This window comes from Baudoinia panamericana (genome assembly GCF_000338955.1).
Source record: "Baudoinia panamericana UAMH 10762 unplaced genomic scaffold BAUCOscaffold_12, whole genome shotgun sequence".
Taxonomy (NCBI): Eukaryota; Fungi; Ascomycota; class Dothideomycetes; order Mycosphaerellales; family Teratosphaeriaceae; genus Baudoinia; species Baudoinia panamericana.
Window position 1 is genome coordinate 349,994 of NW_006911268.1, and position 17,958 is coordinate 367,951.

The 17,958-nt window shown below is 56.0% G+C and overlaps 9 protein-coding genes across 9 annotated transcripts; 6 read left to right on the forward strand and 3 right to left on the reverse strand.

The window, feature by feature from the left end:
* Nucleotide 1: 1 nt before the first annotated feature.
* BAUCODRAFT_259486 (uncharacterized protein) lies at nucleotides 2-2,460 on the forward strand. Its single transcript, XM_007681881.1, has 2 exons — nucleotides 2-2,123; nucleotides 2,178-2,460. The coding sequence occupies exons 1-2, from the start codon at nucleotides 211-213 to the stop codon at nucleotides 2,350-2,352; spliced, it is 2,088 nt and encodes a 695-aa protein (XP_007680071.1). The 5' UTR covers nucleotides 2-210; the 3' UTR covers nucleotides 2,353-2,460.
* BAUCODRAFT_259487 (uncharacterized protein) lies at nucleotides 2,461-3,056 on the forward strand. Its single transcript, XM_007681882.1, has one exon. It carries the CDS (start codon nucleotides 2,569-2,571, stop codon nucleotides 2,896-2,898), a length of 330 nt encoding a protein of 109 aa, XP_007680072.1. The 5' UTR covers nucleotides 2,461-2,568; the 3' UTR covers nucleotides 2,899-3,056.
* A 424-nt stretch (nucleotides 3,057-3,480) lies between these two features.
* BAUCODRAFT_77545 (uncharacterized protein) lies at nucleotides 3,481-4,944 on the forward strand (the record flags this gene model as incomplete). Its single annotated transcript, XM_007681788.1, has 2 exons — nucleotides 3,481-4,032; nucleotides 4,117-4,944. 2 exons carry the CDS (start codon nucleotides 3,481-3,483, stop codon nucleotides 4,942-4,944), a joined length of 1,380 nt encoding a protein of 459 aa, XP_007679978.1.
* A 149-nt stretch (nucleotides 4,945-5,093) lies between these two features.
* On the reverse strand, nucleotides 5,094-6,810 carry BAUCODRAFT_259506 (uncharacterized protein). Its single transcript, XM_007681883.1, has 2 exons — nucleotides 5,285-6,810; nucleotides 5,094-5,248 (listed from the first exon to the last, which is right to left on the reverse strand). The coding sequence occupies exons 1-2, from the start codon at nucleotides 6,746-6,748 to the stop codon at nucleotides 5,243-5,245; spliced, it is 1,470 nt and encodes a 489-aa protein (XP_007680073.1). The 5' UTR covers nucleotides 6,749-6,810; the 3' UTR covers nucleotides 5,094-5,242.
* Nucleotides 6,811-7,467: 657 nt separating this feature from the next.
* BAUCODRAFT_125693 (uncharacterized protein) lies at nucleotides 7,468-7,662 on the reverse strand (the record flags this gene model as incomplete). Its single annotated transcript, XM_007681884.1, has 1 exon — nucleotides 7,468-7,662. The coding sequence occupies one exon, from the start codon at nucleotides 7,660-7,662 to the stop codon at nucleotides 7,468-7,470; it is 195 nt and encodes a 64-aa protein (XP_007680074.1).
* A 197-nt stretch (nucleotides 7,663-7,859) lies between these two features.
* BAUCODRAFT_114572 (uncharacterized protein) lies at nucleotides 7,860-10,079 on the forward strand. The gene is made up of 2 exons (XM_007681885.1): nucleotides 7,860-8,210; nucleotides 8,275-10,079. The coding sequence occupies exons 1-2, from the start codon at nucleotides 8,151-8,153 to the stop codon at nucleotides 9,592-9,594; spliced, it is 1,380 nt and encodes a 459-aa protein (XP_007680075.1). The 5' UTR covers nucleotides 7,860-8,150; the 3' UTR covers nucleotides 9,595-10,079.
* A 128-nt stretch (nucleotides 10,080-10,207) lies between these two features.
* On the forward strand, nucleotides 10,208-12,903 carry BAUCODRAFT_37619 (uncharacterized protein). The gene is made up of 2 exons (XM_007681606.1): nucleotides 10,208-11,549; nucleotides 11,601-12,903. Exons 1-2 carry the CDS (start codon nucleotides 10,414-10,416, stop codon nucleotides 12,745-12,747), a joined length of 2,283 nt encoding a protein of 760 aa, XP_007679796.1. The 5' UTR covers nucleotides 10,208-10,413; the 3' UTR covers nucleotides 12,748-12,903.
* A 240-nt stretch (nucleotides 12,904-13,143) lies between these two features.
* Nucleotides 13,144-14,241, forward strand: BAUCODRAFT_114576 (uncharacterized protein; the record flags this gene model as incomplete). Its single annotated transcript, XM_007681886.1, has 3 exons — nucleotides 13,144-13,634; nucleotides 13,705-14,011; nucleotides 14,072-14,241. The coding sequence occupies exons 1-3, from the start codon at nucleotides 13,464-13,466 to the stop codon at nucleotides 14,239-14,241; spliced, it is 648 nt and encodes a 215-aa protein (XP_007680076.1). The 5' UTR covers nucleotides 13,144-13,463.
* Nucleotides 14,242-14,892: 651 nt separating this feature from the next.
* On the reverse strand, nucleotides 14,893-17,782 carry BAUCODRAFT_151133 (uncharacterized protein; the record flags this gene model as incomplete). The annotated part of the gene is made up of 3 exons (XM_007681887.1): nucleotides 14,893-15,722; nucleotides 15,774-16,252; nucleotides 16,305-17,782. The coding sequence occupies 3 exons, from the start codon at nucleotides 17,780-17,782 to the stop codon at nucleotides 14,893-14,895; spliced, it is 2,787 nt and encodes a 928-aa protein (XP_007680077.1).
* Between the last annotated feature and the right edge of the window lie 176 nt (nucleotides 17,783-17,958).

Consider the following 17,958-nt stretch of genomic DNA (forward strand, 5'->3'; position numbering starts at 1 on the left):
TATCTATACTGTGTATATACGAGCCCTTCCATGTGACAGCTGCATGACGTACCTAAGGAACCCGGACTGCATTCAGCGGATCAACAAACCAACGACAACGGTTCCGTACCACTCGAGGCCAACATTGATGCTCCACCACTAGGAATAGACAATATGGTATACTGACAGAGTGCCCGCTCTTGATATTACCAGACTAAGACTGTCCGCAACATGCGCTCCACCCTCCTTCTGGGGCGAATATGCTGGCGCTGCGCAAGCGAACTTCCTCGGCAGCAAATCACGCGAAACCTACAGCAGACTCTCCGTAGTGGAGCACAAAGAAGAAATATATCAATACTACATCACGTCCGACAAGGCTTCCGTCGCCCTCCCCCTCCAATACGTGGTGGTACCGTCCTGTTAGCCGCAGCCCTGAGTCCCGCAGTCTTCGTATCCATAGCCGAAGACGAAGGCAGCGACAGACATGGCAAGACGCACGAAGAGCAGATGCTAGAGCTGTCACGTCAAGAGCTCGAGGAGCGGGTTCCGGACCGATTGAAACATTCACGCAAATGGAGACGAGCGTTGTGGAAGTTCTTGGACGGATGGATCGTGGAACCCATTGCGACGGGGTTTCGGTTCCTACATTTGGTGGTTATATTCGTGCCGGTGTTAGTGACAATACCACTTATCTGGTTTGGGCCGCGGCAGGCCGATAGGGATAATGAGAGGTCGGGTACGTTGTGGTGGTATGGCTTTCTCGTGTCCTCGATGGAGCGAGCAGGCGCGGCGTTCATCAAACTGGGTCAGTGGGCTGCAAGTAGGACGGATATCTTTCCAGAGCAGATGTGCTCGATTATGTCTGCTTTGCACTCGAACGCTCCAGCGCATTCTTTGAAGGTCACCAAGCAGACACTAGAGCAGGCATTCGGAAGGCCATTCAACGACATATTCGAGGAGTTTCACGAAAAGCCATTGGGTGTCGGTGCGATAGCACAGGTTTACAAGGCCAAGCTGAAGCCTGACCTCGCCATGCTGGACGATGAGGATCTGCGAAAGCCACAGTCTCTACGGGAGAAAGCCATGAAAACCGTCGACCCATTACTGAAGAGCACACCACAACGCATACCGTCAAGCTACGTAGCGATCAAAGTGCTACACCCAAAGATCGAGCGCATAGTGAGGCGTGACCTGCGCATCATGGGCTTCTTCGCCAACATAATCAACGCGATACCAACGATGGAGTGGCTGAGCTTCCCAGACGAGGTCAAGCAATTCGGCGAGATGATGCGCTTACAGCTGGACCTTCGCATCGAGTCGGCCAATTTGACTATCTTCCGCAAGAACTTCCGCAACCGCACGACAGCCTCGTTCCCGTATCCTTACAGCCAGTACACTACCCGACAGGTGCTCGTGGAAGAGTTCGCGACCGGCATCCCGCTTGAGCACTTCCTTCAGAACGGCGGTGGCGTGTTTCAGAAGGAGATCGCGGATGAAGGTCTCGATGCTTTTTTGCACATGCTGCTCATCGACAATTTCATCCACGCCGACTTGCATCCGGGCAACATCATGGTTCGCTTTTACAAACCCGCTGTGGTGGATGTTGGAGTGAACATCCATTCCTTCACCGGCAGGCCAAAGGCTAGTCCGGAAAACAGCCGGGACGTGACCGAAGATGTGCTCGAGCGATTGAGACCACATCGCCACGAGAAGGGCGCGTGGACGGAGACACTGGCGCAGATTGATAAGGAAGGCTACCGACCCCAGCTCATCTTCATTGACACCGGATTAGTGACGGAACTGAACGACACGAATCGGAAGAATTTCCTCGACCTCTTTAAAGCGGTGGCGGAGTTCGATGGGTACAAAGCTGGGCATCTCATGGTGGAGCGGTGTCGGCAGCCGGAAGCCGTCATTGACAAGGAGGTGTTTGCACTGAGGATGCAGCACCTTGTTCTTGGGGTTAAGAGCAAGACGTTCGCTCTGGGCAACATTAAGATTGGTGACATCCTCAACGAGGTGCTTAGCATGGTTCGCGGGCATCATGTCCGTCTCGAAGGCGACTTTGTCAATGTCGTGCTTAGCATATTGTTGCTGGAGGGTATTGGGCGGAGTCTGGATCCTAACCTTGACCTGTTTTCTGGGTGAGTTACGCTACTGTGCGCTGTATTGTGGTATGCTAAGCTGACTTTCGATAGTGCGCTTCCGATCCTGCGACAGCTTGGCGCTCAGAGCGGCGCCTCCATGCTACGATCCGGCGATCTGTCGATGGCCAAGGTTTGGGTTGGCCTTGAAGCCCGCAAGTTCCTGCAAGCCAGCATCGAGAGCGTTGAGATGTGCGTGAAGTACGACCAGCTCTCCCCTAACATATAACCGGAAGTCGAGAAAGTGCGACAGGCTTCGTCTAATGATCAGGTGGTGCCCGTACGAACCAGCGTATGCGACATCGAGGTTGACAAGCAGCCACGTTTGAGAAGGTTTACACAAGCAAATCCAGTAGGAGCTCCGTAGATGCATGTGCTCTGTGGCAACTACACATAAGGAGAGACGGCATAGTGCCGTTTGCTGCAGGATCTCGGCCTGCAGATCATGAAGGCCCGGCACTTGCAGCGATGCTGCGAAGCCCGCAGCCGCCCATCCAACCACGCGAACATGTACATGCTTTCGCTTCAGCTCACAGCTCATGGCATCATGCTGTTCCTCTTCGCCATAGCAGTGCAAGTCCACGCATTCGACGGAATCAGAACACACGTTCTCGAGACAGGCGAACAAGAAGATGGCCCAACGGTTGAGCTGGGGATTCGTGTCAACTATTACGACGCGTGTTATTCGGGCACTCATGCGCACTCTCGAAGGGGTGGTTTGGGTTGTCTTTGTGTTGCGGTGGTGTCAAGCTGCTATTTATGCTTGTGGAGGTAACGTCACGGGCGAATAGAACAACACGATGGCGGAGTAAGCGTTCGCACAGTGGCTCTTCCGAGCTTTGAGTGAGATTATGTAAGAAGGAAGATTGAAGGCATATGATGGCACAGAGGCAATTGGTGAAGGTGCTCTCCCACTCCCCTATACAAGAAGGAAACTGCGGCTCCGACCAAGCGTACCTTCCGCATAAACCAAGCAATCGCCACTACCTCGCCGACCGCACCAGAAAATGCAATTGCCACTCGTCGCTCCGTCTGTTCGCATGTTCATTACTCTTCGATCTCGTCTTGGTGCTGTTGCCGGTGTAGCACCATGCCGTCCCGTCATATTGAGTCCATTGACGCTCCGCCAGACTCACGGCGGACTTCCCTACGGCGCCTTAGCTCGATAGCATCCTTTCAAGTGCTGAATCCATTCAATCGGCGTCGCTCCAACAACGCCACCGGTAACAGCACCGCGACCTCCTCCACCAGCACTCTGTCTCTGGCCAGTAACACAGCTTCCGCACTGCAACCACACTCCAGCTCCACTCCATCCGCCCCCATCACTCTTACCGGCGATGGCATCACCGCTCTTCCTATGCCTCCGGCGCCCAGTTATACTTCCACAAGGAACAGCTACATCTGCCTGCCGGACGATCCTGTAGGCGGGATGCCGCGAAGCCGTACGTTCAGCAATCTGCCTCTACCCACTCGAGCACGCCGGAATGCTCCAATGGCGCCTTCGAAGTCACAGTCACGTTTGCCCACCGCTCTGCTGCCTTCGACGCGCTTGCCGTCTCCGCCCGTCTCCCACCGCAAATACAGCCACTCGAGGCTTGCTCCAACAGAAGTCAGCATGAAGCCCTCTCTGATCCGTAACCGTGCCAAGCGGTCTGATACCGAGCCACTTCTCCCATTGAACGTCGACCTCGCCACAAACATGGGCAGAGCAACGGCGTTCAAGGAGAACCTCACACTAAGTCCCGTCAAGCCGTTGCCGTCAATGTCCATGTTCGATAACAAGGACTTGTACGGCTCTTCGCTGCCGTCTCGTAACTATGCCGGCAGACATGGGTGGGCGCCCAGCAGTGACAGCTGCGAGCAACTGCTACCCCAGCGTAAGTGGAGTCTCCTAAAAGTATCAACGATCGTAAGATGTCCTTGCTGATGGGGAGTTGTAGACATTGACGCCTGCGTCGATGACATTGGCTTCACCCAGCCTCTCCCACAGAAGCCACTGAAACTGCATGCTGCCAAACTATCTTACAGCAGCCCTGCTTCCCGCCCTTCGCGTGAACGTACTGCAATTCCAGGTAGACCGCAGCCTGCACAGAGGTGGAACTCGCAACCCATCTTGACGAACATTACGAATCGACGTCCGTCCCGTCACGGCCAGATTCCGGAGCGGAGACTCATGTCTGAAGTCCAGCCAGTCGTGCTATTGCCAACGCCAAGAACACCACTGGCCACCGAAGCTCTTACCGGCAGCAAAGTCAAGAGCGCCGTGTCGTCGTCGCGCCCAGCCAACAAAGTTCCCTCACTAACCCCGTTCCTACCCAAACCCAACAGCAATCCCAACCACCCTACCCCGAATCCCAGCACCCAAGCCATCTATACCCCCAAACCAATCCCCTACTGGTGCGGCCGCTTCGCCGCCCTAACCGACCGCTACCACAACGACGAACTCGCCACCAACCTCCACCTCTCCAAATCCGACTCGGACAAAATGCACAGCCCTGAAGCCAACACCCGCCGCATGCGTCGCGCCATGGAGTATCTGCACAGTCTGTGTGCGAGCCAGGAGGCAAGGGAGAGTTTTGTGGTGTTTCAGTTGCAGTTTGCTGCGGTGACGGGGAGTGCGGAGTTGGCTAGGCCGATGATGGTAAATTTGCCGCCGGTAAGGAGGGTGGCGGTGTCGGGGCGGCAGGACGTAAGTGGGGAGGCGCGTGAGGTCTGTGAAGGTGTGGTAGAAAAGAGTAATGGTTTGGGGTGGGGTGACGGGAGGAAGGGGACGTTTGTGGAGCGGCTTTTTGGGAGGCATCGGCGGAGTTTGGTCCTGTAGTCGATGGTGGCGGATGTGTGAGAGGCTGCGGTGCCTGGAGGGTTCAACGTCTAATGCGTGTAGCATATGTAGTATCTCGGCGCATGTTTGGAGAAATGTCGTGAAAGTTTGAGCGGGTAATGGTAGCTTGACTGGCTGAACTTGAGCAGTGGCAGAATGTTCGTTGTGGAACGAAGTATGAGCCCCAAGACACTCATACCTACTGGTACCAACCGCTTTGAGCCTGAACTCTAACCCACCCAGACTCCATCGCTATGCCCGCACCTGAAGCATCTGACCCACAATCCAGCAAAACCACTCAACCCTCCCTCTTCACCACCGTCGCACCTTTCCCTTCCGCCTCCCTCCTCGCCATTGCCTCCTTCTTCTTGGCCGCCTGCGCCCGAAAGTAAACACTCATCTGATCCATCCGACTCACAAAAAACCACCCCTTCCCCCTAAACTCCTTCCGCAACACCCCCAGCGCATCCGCATACTGCACCGCCTTATCGTACTCCTCCGCCGTCCCCACATCCCTGATCAAAAACCCCTTCCACGCCGTCATCCGCTCGCCCTCGATCTGCCAGAGTCTGATCTGATCCACGACTGTGGGTGGTAAGACCGGGTTCTGCCGGCGCAAGATGGGGTGGGCGTGCGTGGTCAGGTAGGTTATTATCTGATCGCTTGTGATGCCGGAGGCGATGGCGGATTGGATGGAGGATTTGGTGAGTTTGGCGGTAATGAGGTTGGGGTAGCGGGTTTTGAGGGTGGCGAAGAGGGAGAGGATTGTGATGGGTAGGGGGCTGGAGGTGTAGGCGTAGAGGCGGTAGTTTGTCTCGAGGATTATGTAGCCCTTTTCGTTTGCACTCGCGCTGGGGTCGGTTGAAGAGGAGGCGAGGGTGGTGGTGCTTGTGGTGGAGGTTAGGGAGGTGTTGGGGAGGGCCGGGGCGTCGCTTGTTAGGGTTGTAGCAAGGCGGGTCGGGTAGTAGCGGGCTTCGTCATTGCTGCGGCGGTAGACGAGGCCGAAGTCGGAGAGGTCGTCGAGCATTTGTTGTTGGGTTGGGGTGAGGTTGGTGGTGCTGTAGCTGATGCCTAACTCGAGGGAGCCGAGGGTGAAGAGGAAGGATAGGACGTCAACGGGGTCCATGTGTAAGGCGCCGGAGACCTCGAGGTAGACGATTAAGAGCGTCCATATTTGCGCGTTGATCTCTTGTAGTAGGAATGTGAAGCCGCGTTGGGTGATGTGTGCTTCGCGGCCACGGACTGAGACGAATTCGCCTTTCTGGAGTAGTTGCTTTGTGCCGGCGCTGATGGCATCCGTGGAGCCGCCGAGGCCTGCGTGCGCACTGCCGACTACGTAGTAGAGGATGGCTTCCCACTGCTGGCGCGCAAAGGCATCCAAGTACGAGCCGGAGACGGGTTGTTTATCCGGCGCATTGCTGGGCACGCCAAAGGACCGGTGATTGCCACCACCCGTGAGCGCCATCCTCAGACTGCGCGCAAAACCATCACTGAGTTTGTACGCCGGACGGCCATCCTTCTCATCACGCGTGTCGAATAGAATGCGCAGGCGCTGCAGGATACTGAGCGCTCTATCTCTCGCCTGCAGACCCTCGGCATCGGGCTTGATCCACACATCTACGTCGGCGACGGCGAAGGGTTTGGGCATATACAACATCGCCATCACGAGTGTTTTAGCCAGGTGAGGCAGCATGCGGCGGAAGATGGCGAGGGCGGTGGAGGGCTGTTGGTACAGCTTGGTGAAGGTGGTGCCCGGCAGCTGCTCGAGGTAGTCGAGCGCACGCTGCGACGCCGTCGACGACATTTCGTGGTCGTCGGCGCCGCCAGCGGCGTGGTGTGGAGGGATGTGTGGAAGCCATGGTGGATGAACGGTTGAAAGTCATATGGAGCCGGCGGAACTCGATCGCATAGCGCGGGAGCTCCCGTCAGCCACCAGCTTCATTCACTTCGAAAGCCGCACATTTCAACATGTTGAAGAGGTGTTTCATTGCTACGTAAGTCACGATTCCTTTGTTGCCTATGAGTATGTCCATAGTCGCCGCCGCTGTGCACAATACCCTGGCAATTATCCAGAAAAAAGGCATGCTGCTTAGCCACGCCACAGTGTATTGCAGCCATCGTTCGGTGCGAGTAGATGAACAAACCCCGTCAAGGTACCAGCGATGGCAACCGGAAGGTGCATTACGACCAGCCCATAACGGAGGGCGTAACAGGCTTATCTTAAAGCGATATGGTGTCGAAGAATCTCTCAAAGGCATACTATCATCTCTCTCCGCCTGGTCCGTGTCCCTTGGGACGATCAATTCCAGCGTACAACCATATATGTAGCTGTTTGAGCGGAAGAGATACATCCAGGAAGTGCTATGAACGACAGGCAGACCTCCACGTGCCACAACCAACCTGTGTCTCCGGAACGCTTGTCTGGTGGCGGAGCCTACGCTACAACCTGTTGTACGGAAATGACTACCATATAGCTGACGGGCAGGAAAGCTCAGCATTGTCGCGTGCTCAAGCGTGTTCACGTTACCGTAGGTCGTCTGCTATGTGTGGCGTCTTACGGGCGATCAAAAGCCGGCCAATAGTACGACGAGCGGCGAGCAAGGACGGGCTCACGATGGAAGTCATATGTCGCAAGCCCGTAGTATATGTATCTACACTATCGTTCAGTGTGTCGCCAAGATGGTGGACAAACCTGACGAAGCGATGAGGTGCGGTCATCCAGCGCCACTTTCGAGGCAAAGCGAAGGCGACTTCATGTTGAACCGTTGAGGGTTGGCGAGGGTATTTGCCGCGATTGGGCGAGCGGGCGGAGGGTTTAGGGTTTAGCGCGCAGTTTAGCCACTGGACATCGAACGACGCAATCTGCAGGAACCGGTGCGGCGGGCGTTTGGCAGATGGGCAGACTTTTGTAGAGCTGCAATTCCAACCTTACGACACCATAACACTCGCCTTTTTCCTCCTCCTCCTCCTCCTGCTGCTGCTTGCTACATCTCTGCACAATCGTCTCGAGAATCAATCCCTCTTTCTCTCTGTGTTCTAGGTTTGTCTGGAGAATAAGTAGAGAGCAGGCATACTTTGTCGCAGCGAGACCACCCCACACAAACATTGTTCTGGCTTCACCGCAACCAGTGGAACGTCTCCGAGTTGCACGCGACCTGCACCCGTCATTGGAGAACCTCGATTCGACATCTGCCATCATAGCCAATATGGAGGGTCGACCACAGAATGTTGGCATCAAAGCCATTGAGCTCTACTTTCCAAGCCAAGTAAGCCAGTTCGCCATCGTTGGCTTCGATTATTGTTCTACGAACTGACCGATGTGCTACCCAGTGCGTCGACCAACGCGACCTGGAAAAGTTCGACGGCGTCAGCGAAGGCAAATACACCATCGGCCTCGGGCAAACCAAAATGAGCTTCTGCGACGACCGGGAAGACATGTACTCCATCGCCCTCACCACCCTCTCCTCCCTCTTCAAGAAGTACAACGTCGACCCAGCCTCGATTGGAAGGCTGGAAGTGGGCACGGAAACTCTGCTCGACAAGTCCAAGAGCGTCAAGAGTGTCCTGATGCAACTGTTCGAGAAGTCGGGAAACTTCAACGTTGAGGGCGTAGATACTGTTAATGCTTGCTACGGCGGCACGAACGCGCTGTTCAACACAATCAACTGGTTCGAGTCGTCGGGCTGGGACGGACGGGATGCAGTCGTCGTTGCGGGAGATATTGCGTTGTACAAGAAGGGTGCCGCAAGACCCACCGGCGGCGCAGGCTGCATTGCTATGCTGGTTGGCCCCGACGCGCCACTTGTCTTCGAGCCGGGTCTTCGTGGAAGTTACATCACGCACGCCTACGACTTCTACAAAGCCGATCTGACGAGCGAGTACCCGCTCGTCGACGGTCAGTACTCGATCAAGTGCTACACGGAAGCGGTGGACAACTGCTACAAGGCCTACAACGCTCGCGAGCAGAAGCTCAAGTCCCAGGCGAACGGCCACAGCAATGGAGTGCATGCGGAGCCTGAAACGCCTCTCGATCGATTCGACCACATGTGCTTCCACGCGCCGACTTGCAAGCTCGTCTCCAAGAGTTACGCCCGCCTGCTATACAACGACTACCTCGCCGACCCAGAGAACCCACTGTTCAAAGACGTCCCCACCGAACTCAAAGACATGCCATACGACCAATCCATCTCTGACAAGACCGTGGAAAAAACCTTCGTCGGCCTCTCGAAGAAACGTTTCGCCCAGCGCGTCCAACCAACCATCGAGGTCCCCACCATGTGCGGAAACATGTACTGCGCCTCGGTCTACTCCTCCCTCGTCTCACTCATCAGCAACATCAGCTCCGACGACCTGCAGGGTAAGCGGGTAGGCATCTTCTCCTACGGCTCCGGTCTCGCTTCGTCAATGTTCTCGCTGCGTATCAAGGGCAGCACGGACGAGATTCGGGAGAAAGTGGATTTGCATAAGCGGTTGGAGAGTCGGAGGACTGTGCCGCCGGAGGTGTATGATGAGATGTGCAATTTGCGTGAGCGGGCGCACTTGAAGAAGAACTTTACGCCGGTTGGGAGTGTTGAGACCATCTTTCCCGGTACTTACTACCTGACTGGTATCGACGATATGTTCCGGAGGAGTTATGCGGTTAAGCAATGAAGAGGGGACAAGACCGGCATTTTTTTTACAGTGCATACCTACATCGGGCGTGAGAGAGAGGTCGGTTGATAGACTTCTCGGCCATGTTTGAAGGTGCTTTTCACTTCTGCAGCGGCGCGGTTAGCATGACGCATTTTCGAGCAGTCTCTTCCGCGCGTTCCGAGCGGTAAGTAACATAGAGCCGAGAGCGTGGCTGATGGTGTCAGAGTTGTGACAGCACCGATGGCTCGTATAATGCCGTGCGCACAAAAGACACGCCTGCTCGGGAATGAAACATGCTTGAATTCATATCATTCCGTCATTGGGACATTGATCTCCTTGGCTGAAACGTGCCTGCTTGTCGAGCCGTTGTGACGTTGAATGCCAGCGAAGTAGAGCATTGTAGTTGTCTGCGGTCTATGAAGGAACGCCGCCGTGGGCTTATTAAGGAGCTAGAGAGCGGCCCTAATAACGGCGCGAGTGAGATTGGTGGTTGTACTGTAGGCTTGTAGCAACACGAGAATGGTAAAGTCACTGATAAGCACGGCTCCGAGCGCGTGCCAAGAGCAGGGCATAAGCCGGACAAGGCTCCGACGACTCCGCCCAGCACGCTGCCGACGCACATCTCTCCTTTGCTCTGCACAACAACAACAACCACACCACCTTCTCCACCCCCATTTCCGACCGTGTCATTCGCTGCTTTCATTTCTTGGACCATTATTGACGGAGCGGATTATCACAAAGGCATAATCAGTGGACCTCGGAGACTTACAGTTTTGCTGAGAGAAAGGAGGGCTTGGGGCTGTGTAGCCGGCCGGAAGGGTCGACACACGCATCGTCATGGAGCGACGGTCATTGCTGGACGGCGAGGCCACGCCCACGCATGAGAACCCGAATGTATTTGACGATGAGTTTGAGGTGGAGGACTTCGATGTACCAGTGGACGGCTACCGACCGCCGCAGGACACGGAGAGCGAGGGCCGGCCGAGCATAGAAAGTCCGCCCGTACGAATCGTGTCAGCGCACTACGCTGCGAGCCCAGTGTCACCCATATCGCGACAGAGTTCACACGCGACGGCGAGGAACTCGATGCGGAAGTCTCGGGCGGGCGCAGAGAATCCGTTTGCGAGTCCGGAGGATGATGGGTATGAGCACGCGCCACGTCTCACTTTTGAGCCGGAGAATGTGAGGAGGTCGGTATCGTCGACATCGTCAAGGCAATTCGCGGGCTCGTCTACTCCTCGACTGGGTGCAGGACCTAGTCATCCATACGGCGCGTATCCGCAAGGGACATTACCGCGAACGCCGAGCATGGCGACACAATCCACATTAAGGGCGCCTCGGGGTCAATCTGCGGCTGCGCAAAACGGTCCACAGCACCCGTATGCGCTGTACCCGCAAGGCGTGGCCGAAGACGATGATGAGGAGCTGACTGAAGCAAGTCCTATTCCTGTGGGCTTTACCGGACTCGGCCAGACGTACCACAGGCGGCGAGGTCCTGAGGGAGAGGAGCAAGACATCATTGGCGAGGATGGCCATACCGAGCAACTACCACCGTATACTCGCTACCCGGAGGATGCACCGGAGAAGATGCCATTGCTAGTACCGGAAGCGCCGCGAGCCTTGCATAGTCGAGCGCCTGTTGCAGGATCAGATCCTACCATGTCACTTATGCATACTCCGATACAGCCGTCACAGACGCCACAACCTCAGTCAATGACGGATGAGTCGAACCTCCGGGCCGGTAGACCCGCATCGATTGCTAGTGCGGAGGCGAGGAATGATAGTTTCGTGACAGACTCGTCTACGAGCAAGTCGTGGAAGGAGAAGACCTGGAAAGAGAGGAGGAAGACCAAGTTGTGCGGTGTCCCACTCGGATGGGTTTTGCTCGTCGTCGGCGTAGCGGTTTTCATGGTAATTGTGATTTCGGCAGTTATTGGAGGCTTCTTAAACCACCAGAAGAACGAACAGAAACAGTGAGTCCTGACAGCAGATCAACACCCTGTGTTGATGCTGACATGACTTAGGATCTTGACGTCTGGGGGCACGTCGTTGTACGATGCTAGTGCCATCCCAACTCCGGTCTCCGCCGCGCCACCGACTGGCACCTACGCGCTCTCCCTCAGTACTCCACAGGAGGCACAGGCTGCGTGCTTGGTGCAATCAAACCAACAAGCAGCGTGGGCCTGCAACCTCGCTGGCAACCCCGCGGCGGTGCTCACTGTGGTCCGGCCGCCGAACGTCAATCAGACCGGCGCGTATATGTCCTACTCGTCCTCCGACAAGACCATCAGCTACGGTTCGCAGAATTACATGATGCAGACCCTCTGGGCGCCGTTCATGACGGTGCAAGACAACGACGCACCCGGCGATGGACCTGCCTACTACTTCCAGCAGTTCTACGACAAGGTCGTCGTGGTACCGGAGTCTGCGCTTACCGCTCCAACCGCAGCACCAGGATCCAACACGAAGCGGCAGGCTCTCGATCTCGCACCCGGTTGGCTGCAGCAAAAGCAGGTCGCCAGTGCCGGCGAGAAGCCGTGGTTCTGCGTCTGGAACAACACTTTCATGGAAGGCTTCATCTACGTGCAGCAGCCGATTGCTTCCACATACAGCCTCGCGACTCCGACACCCACTCCCACCAACATCTCCTCGCCCGTCACAAAATCCCCTGCAACAACCGCCCCTATAACCGCCAAAGTCACGCTCCCTTCCACCACCATCACCTGGACCGGCCCTCCCTCCGCCTACGCCTCCTGGGCCACCCACCTCGCCCAATACCAAACCCAAGGCGGCTACGACTACGACGGCTACGACGGCAACGACGGCAACAACAACCACAAGGAAAAGCGGCAATACGACCCGGACGCGCTCTACGACTCACTCTCCGTGTACCCGAAGGTCGTGAAGATCGAAGAACGCAGGCTACCCGGCAACACGGTGCAGCCTTACTGCCAGCAATACCAGATCCTCGACGACGGCGGATACGGGCTGTTGACGTATCCTGGTACGAGCCAGGTGATTGCTATACAGCTTGATGAGGTGGACCCAGGATATGGTGCGTATCAGAGTGCGGGCGTTGCGGGGTCGAGGCGGAAGCAGATGTTGGGGGAGCGGGCTACTGTGCCGGGGACTTGTCATTGTCAGTGGATGAGTGGGCAGTCGGGTCAGTGAGCCTGGTTCGCGTGACCTACGGACGCCTGTAAGGGGTAATGTTATGATTATGATTTGGCGTTTGGGCGGGTGTATGCCTGTATATGGACGAGGCGCCGGGAGTTGGGACTGTAGTAAGGTTTCTGGTACACGAGGTAAGGTAACATTGGACGAGTTGGCGCAAAGGCTTTGGAGGCAACGATTGCAAGCGCCGGAGCAAAACACGGACACTGTGGGTAGGTACGACGTATGGTCTTTTGAGCATAGATAGGCGTGGCGCTATGGCGTGCAGCACTACTGCTTGTGTAGCGTTCGATGTACACAAGGTTTGACTATGACTCAAATGCTTTACGTGCCAGATATATATCTCCTTGCCTCGCACTTGGTAGTAGTGTCCGTGCACACTAAGTATGATTACAACCGACAACTTCTGCTTCCGTCCAGACGTCCATCGTTCGGCAACAAAATACACTTCCGTCACCTGCATGCAAGCACGCAAGTGTTAATGGCTTCACCAAACCATTCGTCAGCCTACGCCAACGCGACGTGTTTCGGTCTTTCCTAAACTCCCATGTGCCTTCCGTACGTGACTGAAAAGCAAAAATCGTTCTTTCACCGCCGCAACACGACAAACATGATTATCTCAAACGCAAACAGCCCCGGGATGCTCTCTACACCTGTCAAATAAGACCGGAAAGACTCGTCAACACGCCGTTCTCAAAATCCAAGATTTCAAGATGGTTTTCGGACCCATCCCCAACCGCGAGTACCACGAAGGCTTCATGCGGAAAGCCATCGAGATGGCAGAACTGGCTCTCTCCTCCGATGAAACGCCGGTAGGCTGCGTCTTCGTCCACGACGGCGAAGTCATTGGACGTGGTATCAACGGCACAAATGCCTCGCTCAATGTACGTCAATCCCAATCCTCCGCCATGGCAAGCATCGTGGGATATTTCGACGGCTTACTTCAATACAAAGGGCACCCGCCATGCCGAATTCGTCGCCCTGGCCGAGATCATGGCCAAGCATCCCCCAAGCATCCTCAAGGACACCGACCTGTACGTCACCGTCGAGCCGTGCATCATGTGCGCTTCCGCTCTGCGGCAATTCGGCATCCGCGCCGTTTACTTCGGCTGCCTCAACGACCGCTTCGGGGGGTGTGGCGGTGTGATGACCGTGCACTCTGATCCCGGCGTCGACCCGCCGTATCCCGTCTACGGTGGCTTGTTCAGGGAGGAAGCGATCATGTTGTTGCGCAAGTTTTATGTGCAGGAGAATAATAAGGGTCAGTTTCGGTGGCTCAGCCAAGCTGTATCCTGCGAACTAACACTGGTGAATCATCTAGCACCCGATCCGAAGCCGAAGAAGAATCGGGAGCTCAAGACTGAGATTCTGCCGATCACGACGCCGAATGTCGCTACGCCTGGTGGGGGTACGCCTTCGCTAGAGCTCAACAAGCCTATCCTAGAGAAGGCGGCGGTGGCGGCGAAGGCTCAGATTACTCAGATGAAGTAAAGCGTACATACTTCGACTCATCTAGGTCAGAAAGGACTTCACCGCCGGAGTTTCGCGCATCTTCATGCTCCATGGACCGCATTAGACAGACACTCTCAGCCACAAACGCGGCTTATATGCACGGCTGCGGGCAGGCTTCGACAGTGGCAGTAAACGCCAGAATGACATGTAGTTAGAAAGCATTTGCACCGAACGAAGCTTGTGATTGTCTCGTAGAGTATGTAGCTCGGCTTCAATGTTCGTACATTGAAGAACAGGGGTATCCATCTGCGTCTCCAACCTCATAAAGTAACTCTGCTGCTATGTCTGTCATGTGGCATTCTCACCGCCACCAGCTTGGCTCAAGCACCGCAAATATCACTAGTATGTCCGCCATGCAAGCTGAGTGCTTTCTACGCTACAACCGTCGTCATCTGCGTCACCCGTGGTCTCACAAGCCCTCTGCGTCCGCCTCCCATTCTTAACATTCTTTTAAGTTGTCGATTGAGCCACTTTGCCGAGGTTCACCAGACCGACTGCTGCTTGGTAAACGAGCGTCGGTCGCCTTTGCTGGCGGTATGTGTGCTGCAATGGTCGCTCGCGCTGTCCGCCGATTCCATGGCCTTAGGACAGCAGCGATCATAGTATGGCGATCAAGTCTGCCCCTCCCGCTCACACACCGCCCGACCAGCCATTCCCACCACTGTTCCAACCCTCCTCAAGCGTCCGATCCTCAAGCACCCGCACAAAGTTGCGGTTATCGGGGTGTCGTGCGCCCCTGCTAGTCCTACGTCGACCACCCACATTGCCAACCTCACTCGTCGCCTGCCCTTCTGGCGGCGGCGGATAATAGGCGGGGGACGGCTGTAATCTAATCGGCGCGTTCGGATCCAAATGACTGACCACGCGCTGAAGCGCTGCGGGGATCCCATTCCCGTCCATTGTGCTCGCCCGTTGTCGCCCAGCGCGGGTCGTAGCTTGTGCATAGAGATTCGGCTGCGTTTGCGTGCCATAGGGATTCATGGACGCCGCTGGTTGGGGTGGTTGGATCATCGGCATCTGCTGGCCGTAGGCCGAAGGTGGATTTGACGGGTATGGTGGTGGCGCGCCTTGCGGGTTGGGAGTGTACATAGTCCCATACATTGCTGCTGCCTGCGCTGCCTGCGCTGCCTGCTGTTGCTGGGCAATGTGTGGACTTGTTGGATAGCCTGGACTCATGTGATACGCTGATGCTGCGGCCTGTTGTGCGGCGGCGGCTTGCTGTTGCTGCTGCTGAGCTGCCCTTTGCTTGGATAATGCCTCTGCTTGCTGTTGCTGCTGTACACCCGGCGCCGGTGATCTGCTCGTTACTTTCAGGTTCATTGAAGGCTGGAAAGGGCCGGTGAACTTCTGCTGTGTGATGAAAGGGTGGGTGCGCGCTTGCTGTGGCGACCACCGCTCCAGCGGATTGATGTTGAGTAAGCCATGCACGAAGTCAATGAACGCTTCGCGATTGGCCATTTCTGTAACCGTATCAGCACAGCTATCAGCATTTCGACGTCTAGCAAGCGTACCTCTTTCGATCTCGTTTTGCTTCATGCCTTTGCGCGGCATCGGATAGTTCCGGATGATTTCCGGCAGCCTGGTTGAGGAAAAGTACTTCTTGCTCGGCTGCTCTTTCGTGCCGTGCTCCCTCGAATACTGCTCCATGGACTTCAGGCGATACGACTTCCGTCCAAACTCATCATGGCTCTTCTCGAAGAATTCGCCGGCCTGCTTGCCCACCTCCAGCATCCAAGCTGGCGGCAGACCAAGCATCTCCGTGATTCGCGACACCTGGTTGTACTCTGACGAGCCCGGGAAGAGTGGCAGTCCCAGGAACAGTTCGACGACGATGCAGCCCAGTGACCACATGTCAATCGCTGCCGAGTAGGGCAAGCCTAGTAGCACTTCCGGTGACCGGTAGAAGCGCGATTGTATGTACGTGTACACCGTCTGTCGCTCATCACACGCCGACCCGAAGTCGATGATCTTGATGATCGGACTTTCAAGGCTGGTAGACAAGTCAGCGTTTCTGCACAAGGTGTATCTTGGGTGGCACTCACTTCTTCAGCAAGATATTTTCCGGCTTAAGATCACAGTGTATCAGCTTTGCCTTACTCAACAAGCAAAGACCGTTGAGCAGCTGCTGTGCAAACACCCGCACAAGCGTCGTGCTCAGACCTCTGAACTGATTCTGCTTGATCAGCTCGTACAAGTTCACAGACAGCAGCTCGAACACCAAGCACAGATGTTGCCGGTGTATGAAGGTGTCCTTGAGCCGCAGGATGTGGTGATCGTCGTTCTTGTCCATCCGTCCGTTCAATAAGTCCAGCACAGACACTTCCATCATGCTCTGGTTAAAGTATGCGGTCTTGTTCTTCACCACCTTCACCGCCACCACTTCCTGCGTTTTCAGGTTCTGGCATTTCACGACCTGTCCGAATGTGCCCTGCCCTAGCACATCCAGAATCAGGTATCGGTTCTTGTGGTTCGTCTCTTCCGAGCCAAGAATGTCATTGACATAGAGAATGTAGTCACTGTCTTCGTTGTCGTACCCATCATTCTTCACGCCTTTGCTGGGCTTCGTGAGCACTCTCCGTGGGTTTCTCGAAGACTCATACTGGAAAGATGGGTTGCAGATGCGGTAAGTGGATGGCAAGTGCGATGTGAGCGCTTGTAGCGGACTGATGAAGCCGCCCTCTGGGTTCGCTCTCCGGAAAGGTGGCTGCCGGTTTATCCGTGGCTGCAGCTCGGCCACGTCATGGCACTTGGTAAACTGCGGTACCGGACCCTTTTCGAACGTGCCTGACTGCAATTGCGGTGCTGTTGGTGACTTTGGTTCGGTGCCGAAGACTGCATTGAGCTGCTGAGTCGCGGACTGCGGGTAGTAGGACGAGTTCGGTGACATGCTAGGCTGTAGGGGCGGCAGCTGCGAGTTGTTCGCTCGCCCGGACGAAGGCGGCGAGGTATAGTATCTTTGCTGCGTCGGTGAGCTATACGGGTTTTGCCGACTTGGAGATTGTCGTGCCGACTGCTGTGGGGTATACGAGGTATAGTGATTAGCGCCGACCTGCTGCTGCGGGCTAGACGTGTAGGGCGACGTGGGCGACGTGTTCATTGGCGAGTATCTTGCCGCTGCCCTCGACTGTGCATCGTCCTGTTGTACCGGGAGGTATTGTGAGGACAGTCTGTCTGGGTTCGTCGGTGGGCGGGCGTATTTCTGCGTGTTGTACGGATCGGCATCTTCCATACGCATGTCCCCGTCCATATCGCCATTGTACTCCATTTCGCGTGCGATAGTCTGATCCGCCGGCGGCGATGAGATGGCCAAGGAAGCCGCACGTGTTGCGATTGAGGGCGAGTTGTACGCGCCGTACTGCGCGGCTAGTGGGGAGGTGGTGGCAGTGTCAACTGCGGAGATGCTGCGCTGGCTCAACCTCGAGTCGGCAGACGGGGTGGGCACATAGTTTGCTGGGGTGGTGGCGGTGCTGCTTCTCGTACTGCTTGCCTGCTCCCACTGTTGCTGCTGCTGCTCTTCCATGCAAACCTCAGGCCAAGCACCTCCGCCAGGTGCGACACAGTGTAGCGCTCCGCGACGCCCTTGCGCTGCTCCTACGCAACACTCCGTAACGGTGCTTGCGAGCCTGGTCAGCTAAGCGACGTGAGGTGGAGCACTTAGCTGTCACAGCAGCTTACACGCGAAGATGTGCGTGCGGA

What these genes read in the sequence shown, in the direction of transcription:
- BAUCODRAFT_259486 (XM_007681881.1), top strand. Translation starts at nt 211, where the DNA reads ATGCGCTCCACCCTCCTTCTGGGGCGAATATGCTGGCGCTGCGCAAGC. An exon ending in AACCTTGACCTGTTTTCTGG is followed by an intron (nt 2,124 to 2,177) that starts GTGAGTTACGCT and finishes GACTTTCGATAG; the next exon opens with TGCGCTTCCGATCCTGCGAC.
- BAUCODRAFT_259487 (XM_007681882.1), top strand. Translation starts at nt 2,569, where the DNA reads ATGAAGGCCCGGCACTTGCAGCGATGCTGCGAAGCCCGCAGCCGCCCA.
- BAUCODRAFT_259506 (XM_007681883.1), bottom strand. Translation starts at nt 6,748, where the DNA reads ATGTCGTCGACGGCGTCGCAGCGTGCGCTCGACTACCTCGAGCAGCTG.
- BAUCODRAFT_114572 (XM_007681885.1), top strand. Translation starts at nt 8,151, where the DNA reads ATGGAGGGTCGACCACAGAATGTTGGCATCAAAGCCATTGAGCTCTAC. An exon ending in AGCTCTACTTTCCAAGCCAA is followed by an intron (nt 8,211 to 8,274) that starts GTAAGCCAGTTC and finishes TGTGCTACCCAG; the next exon opens with TGCGTCGACCAACGCGACCT.
- BAUCODRAFT_37619 (XM_007681606.1), top strand. Translation starts at nt 10,414, where the DNA reads ATGGAGCGACGGTCATTGCTGGACGGCGAGGCCACGCCCACGCATGAG. An exon ending in CAGAAGAACGAACAGAAACA is followed by an intron (nt 11,550 to 11,600) that starts GTGAGTCCTGAC and finishes GACATGACTTAG; the next exon opens with GATCTTGACGTCTGGGGGCA.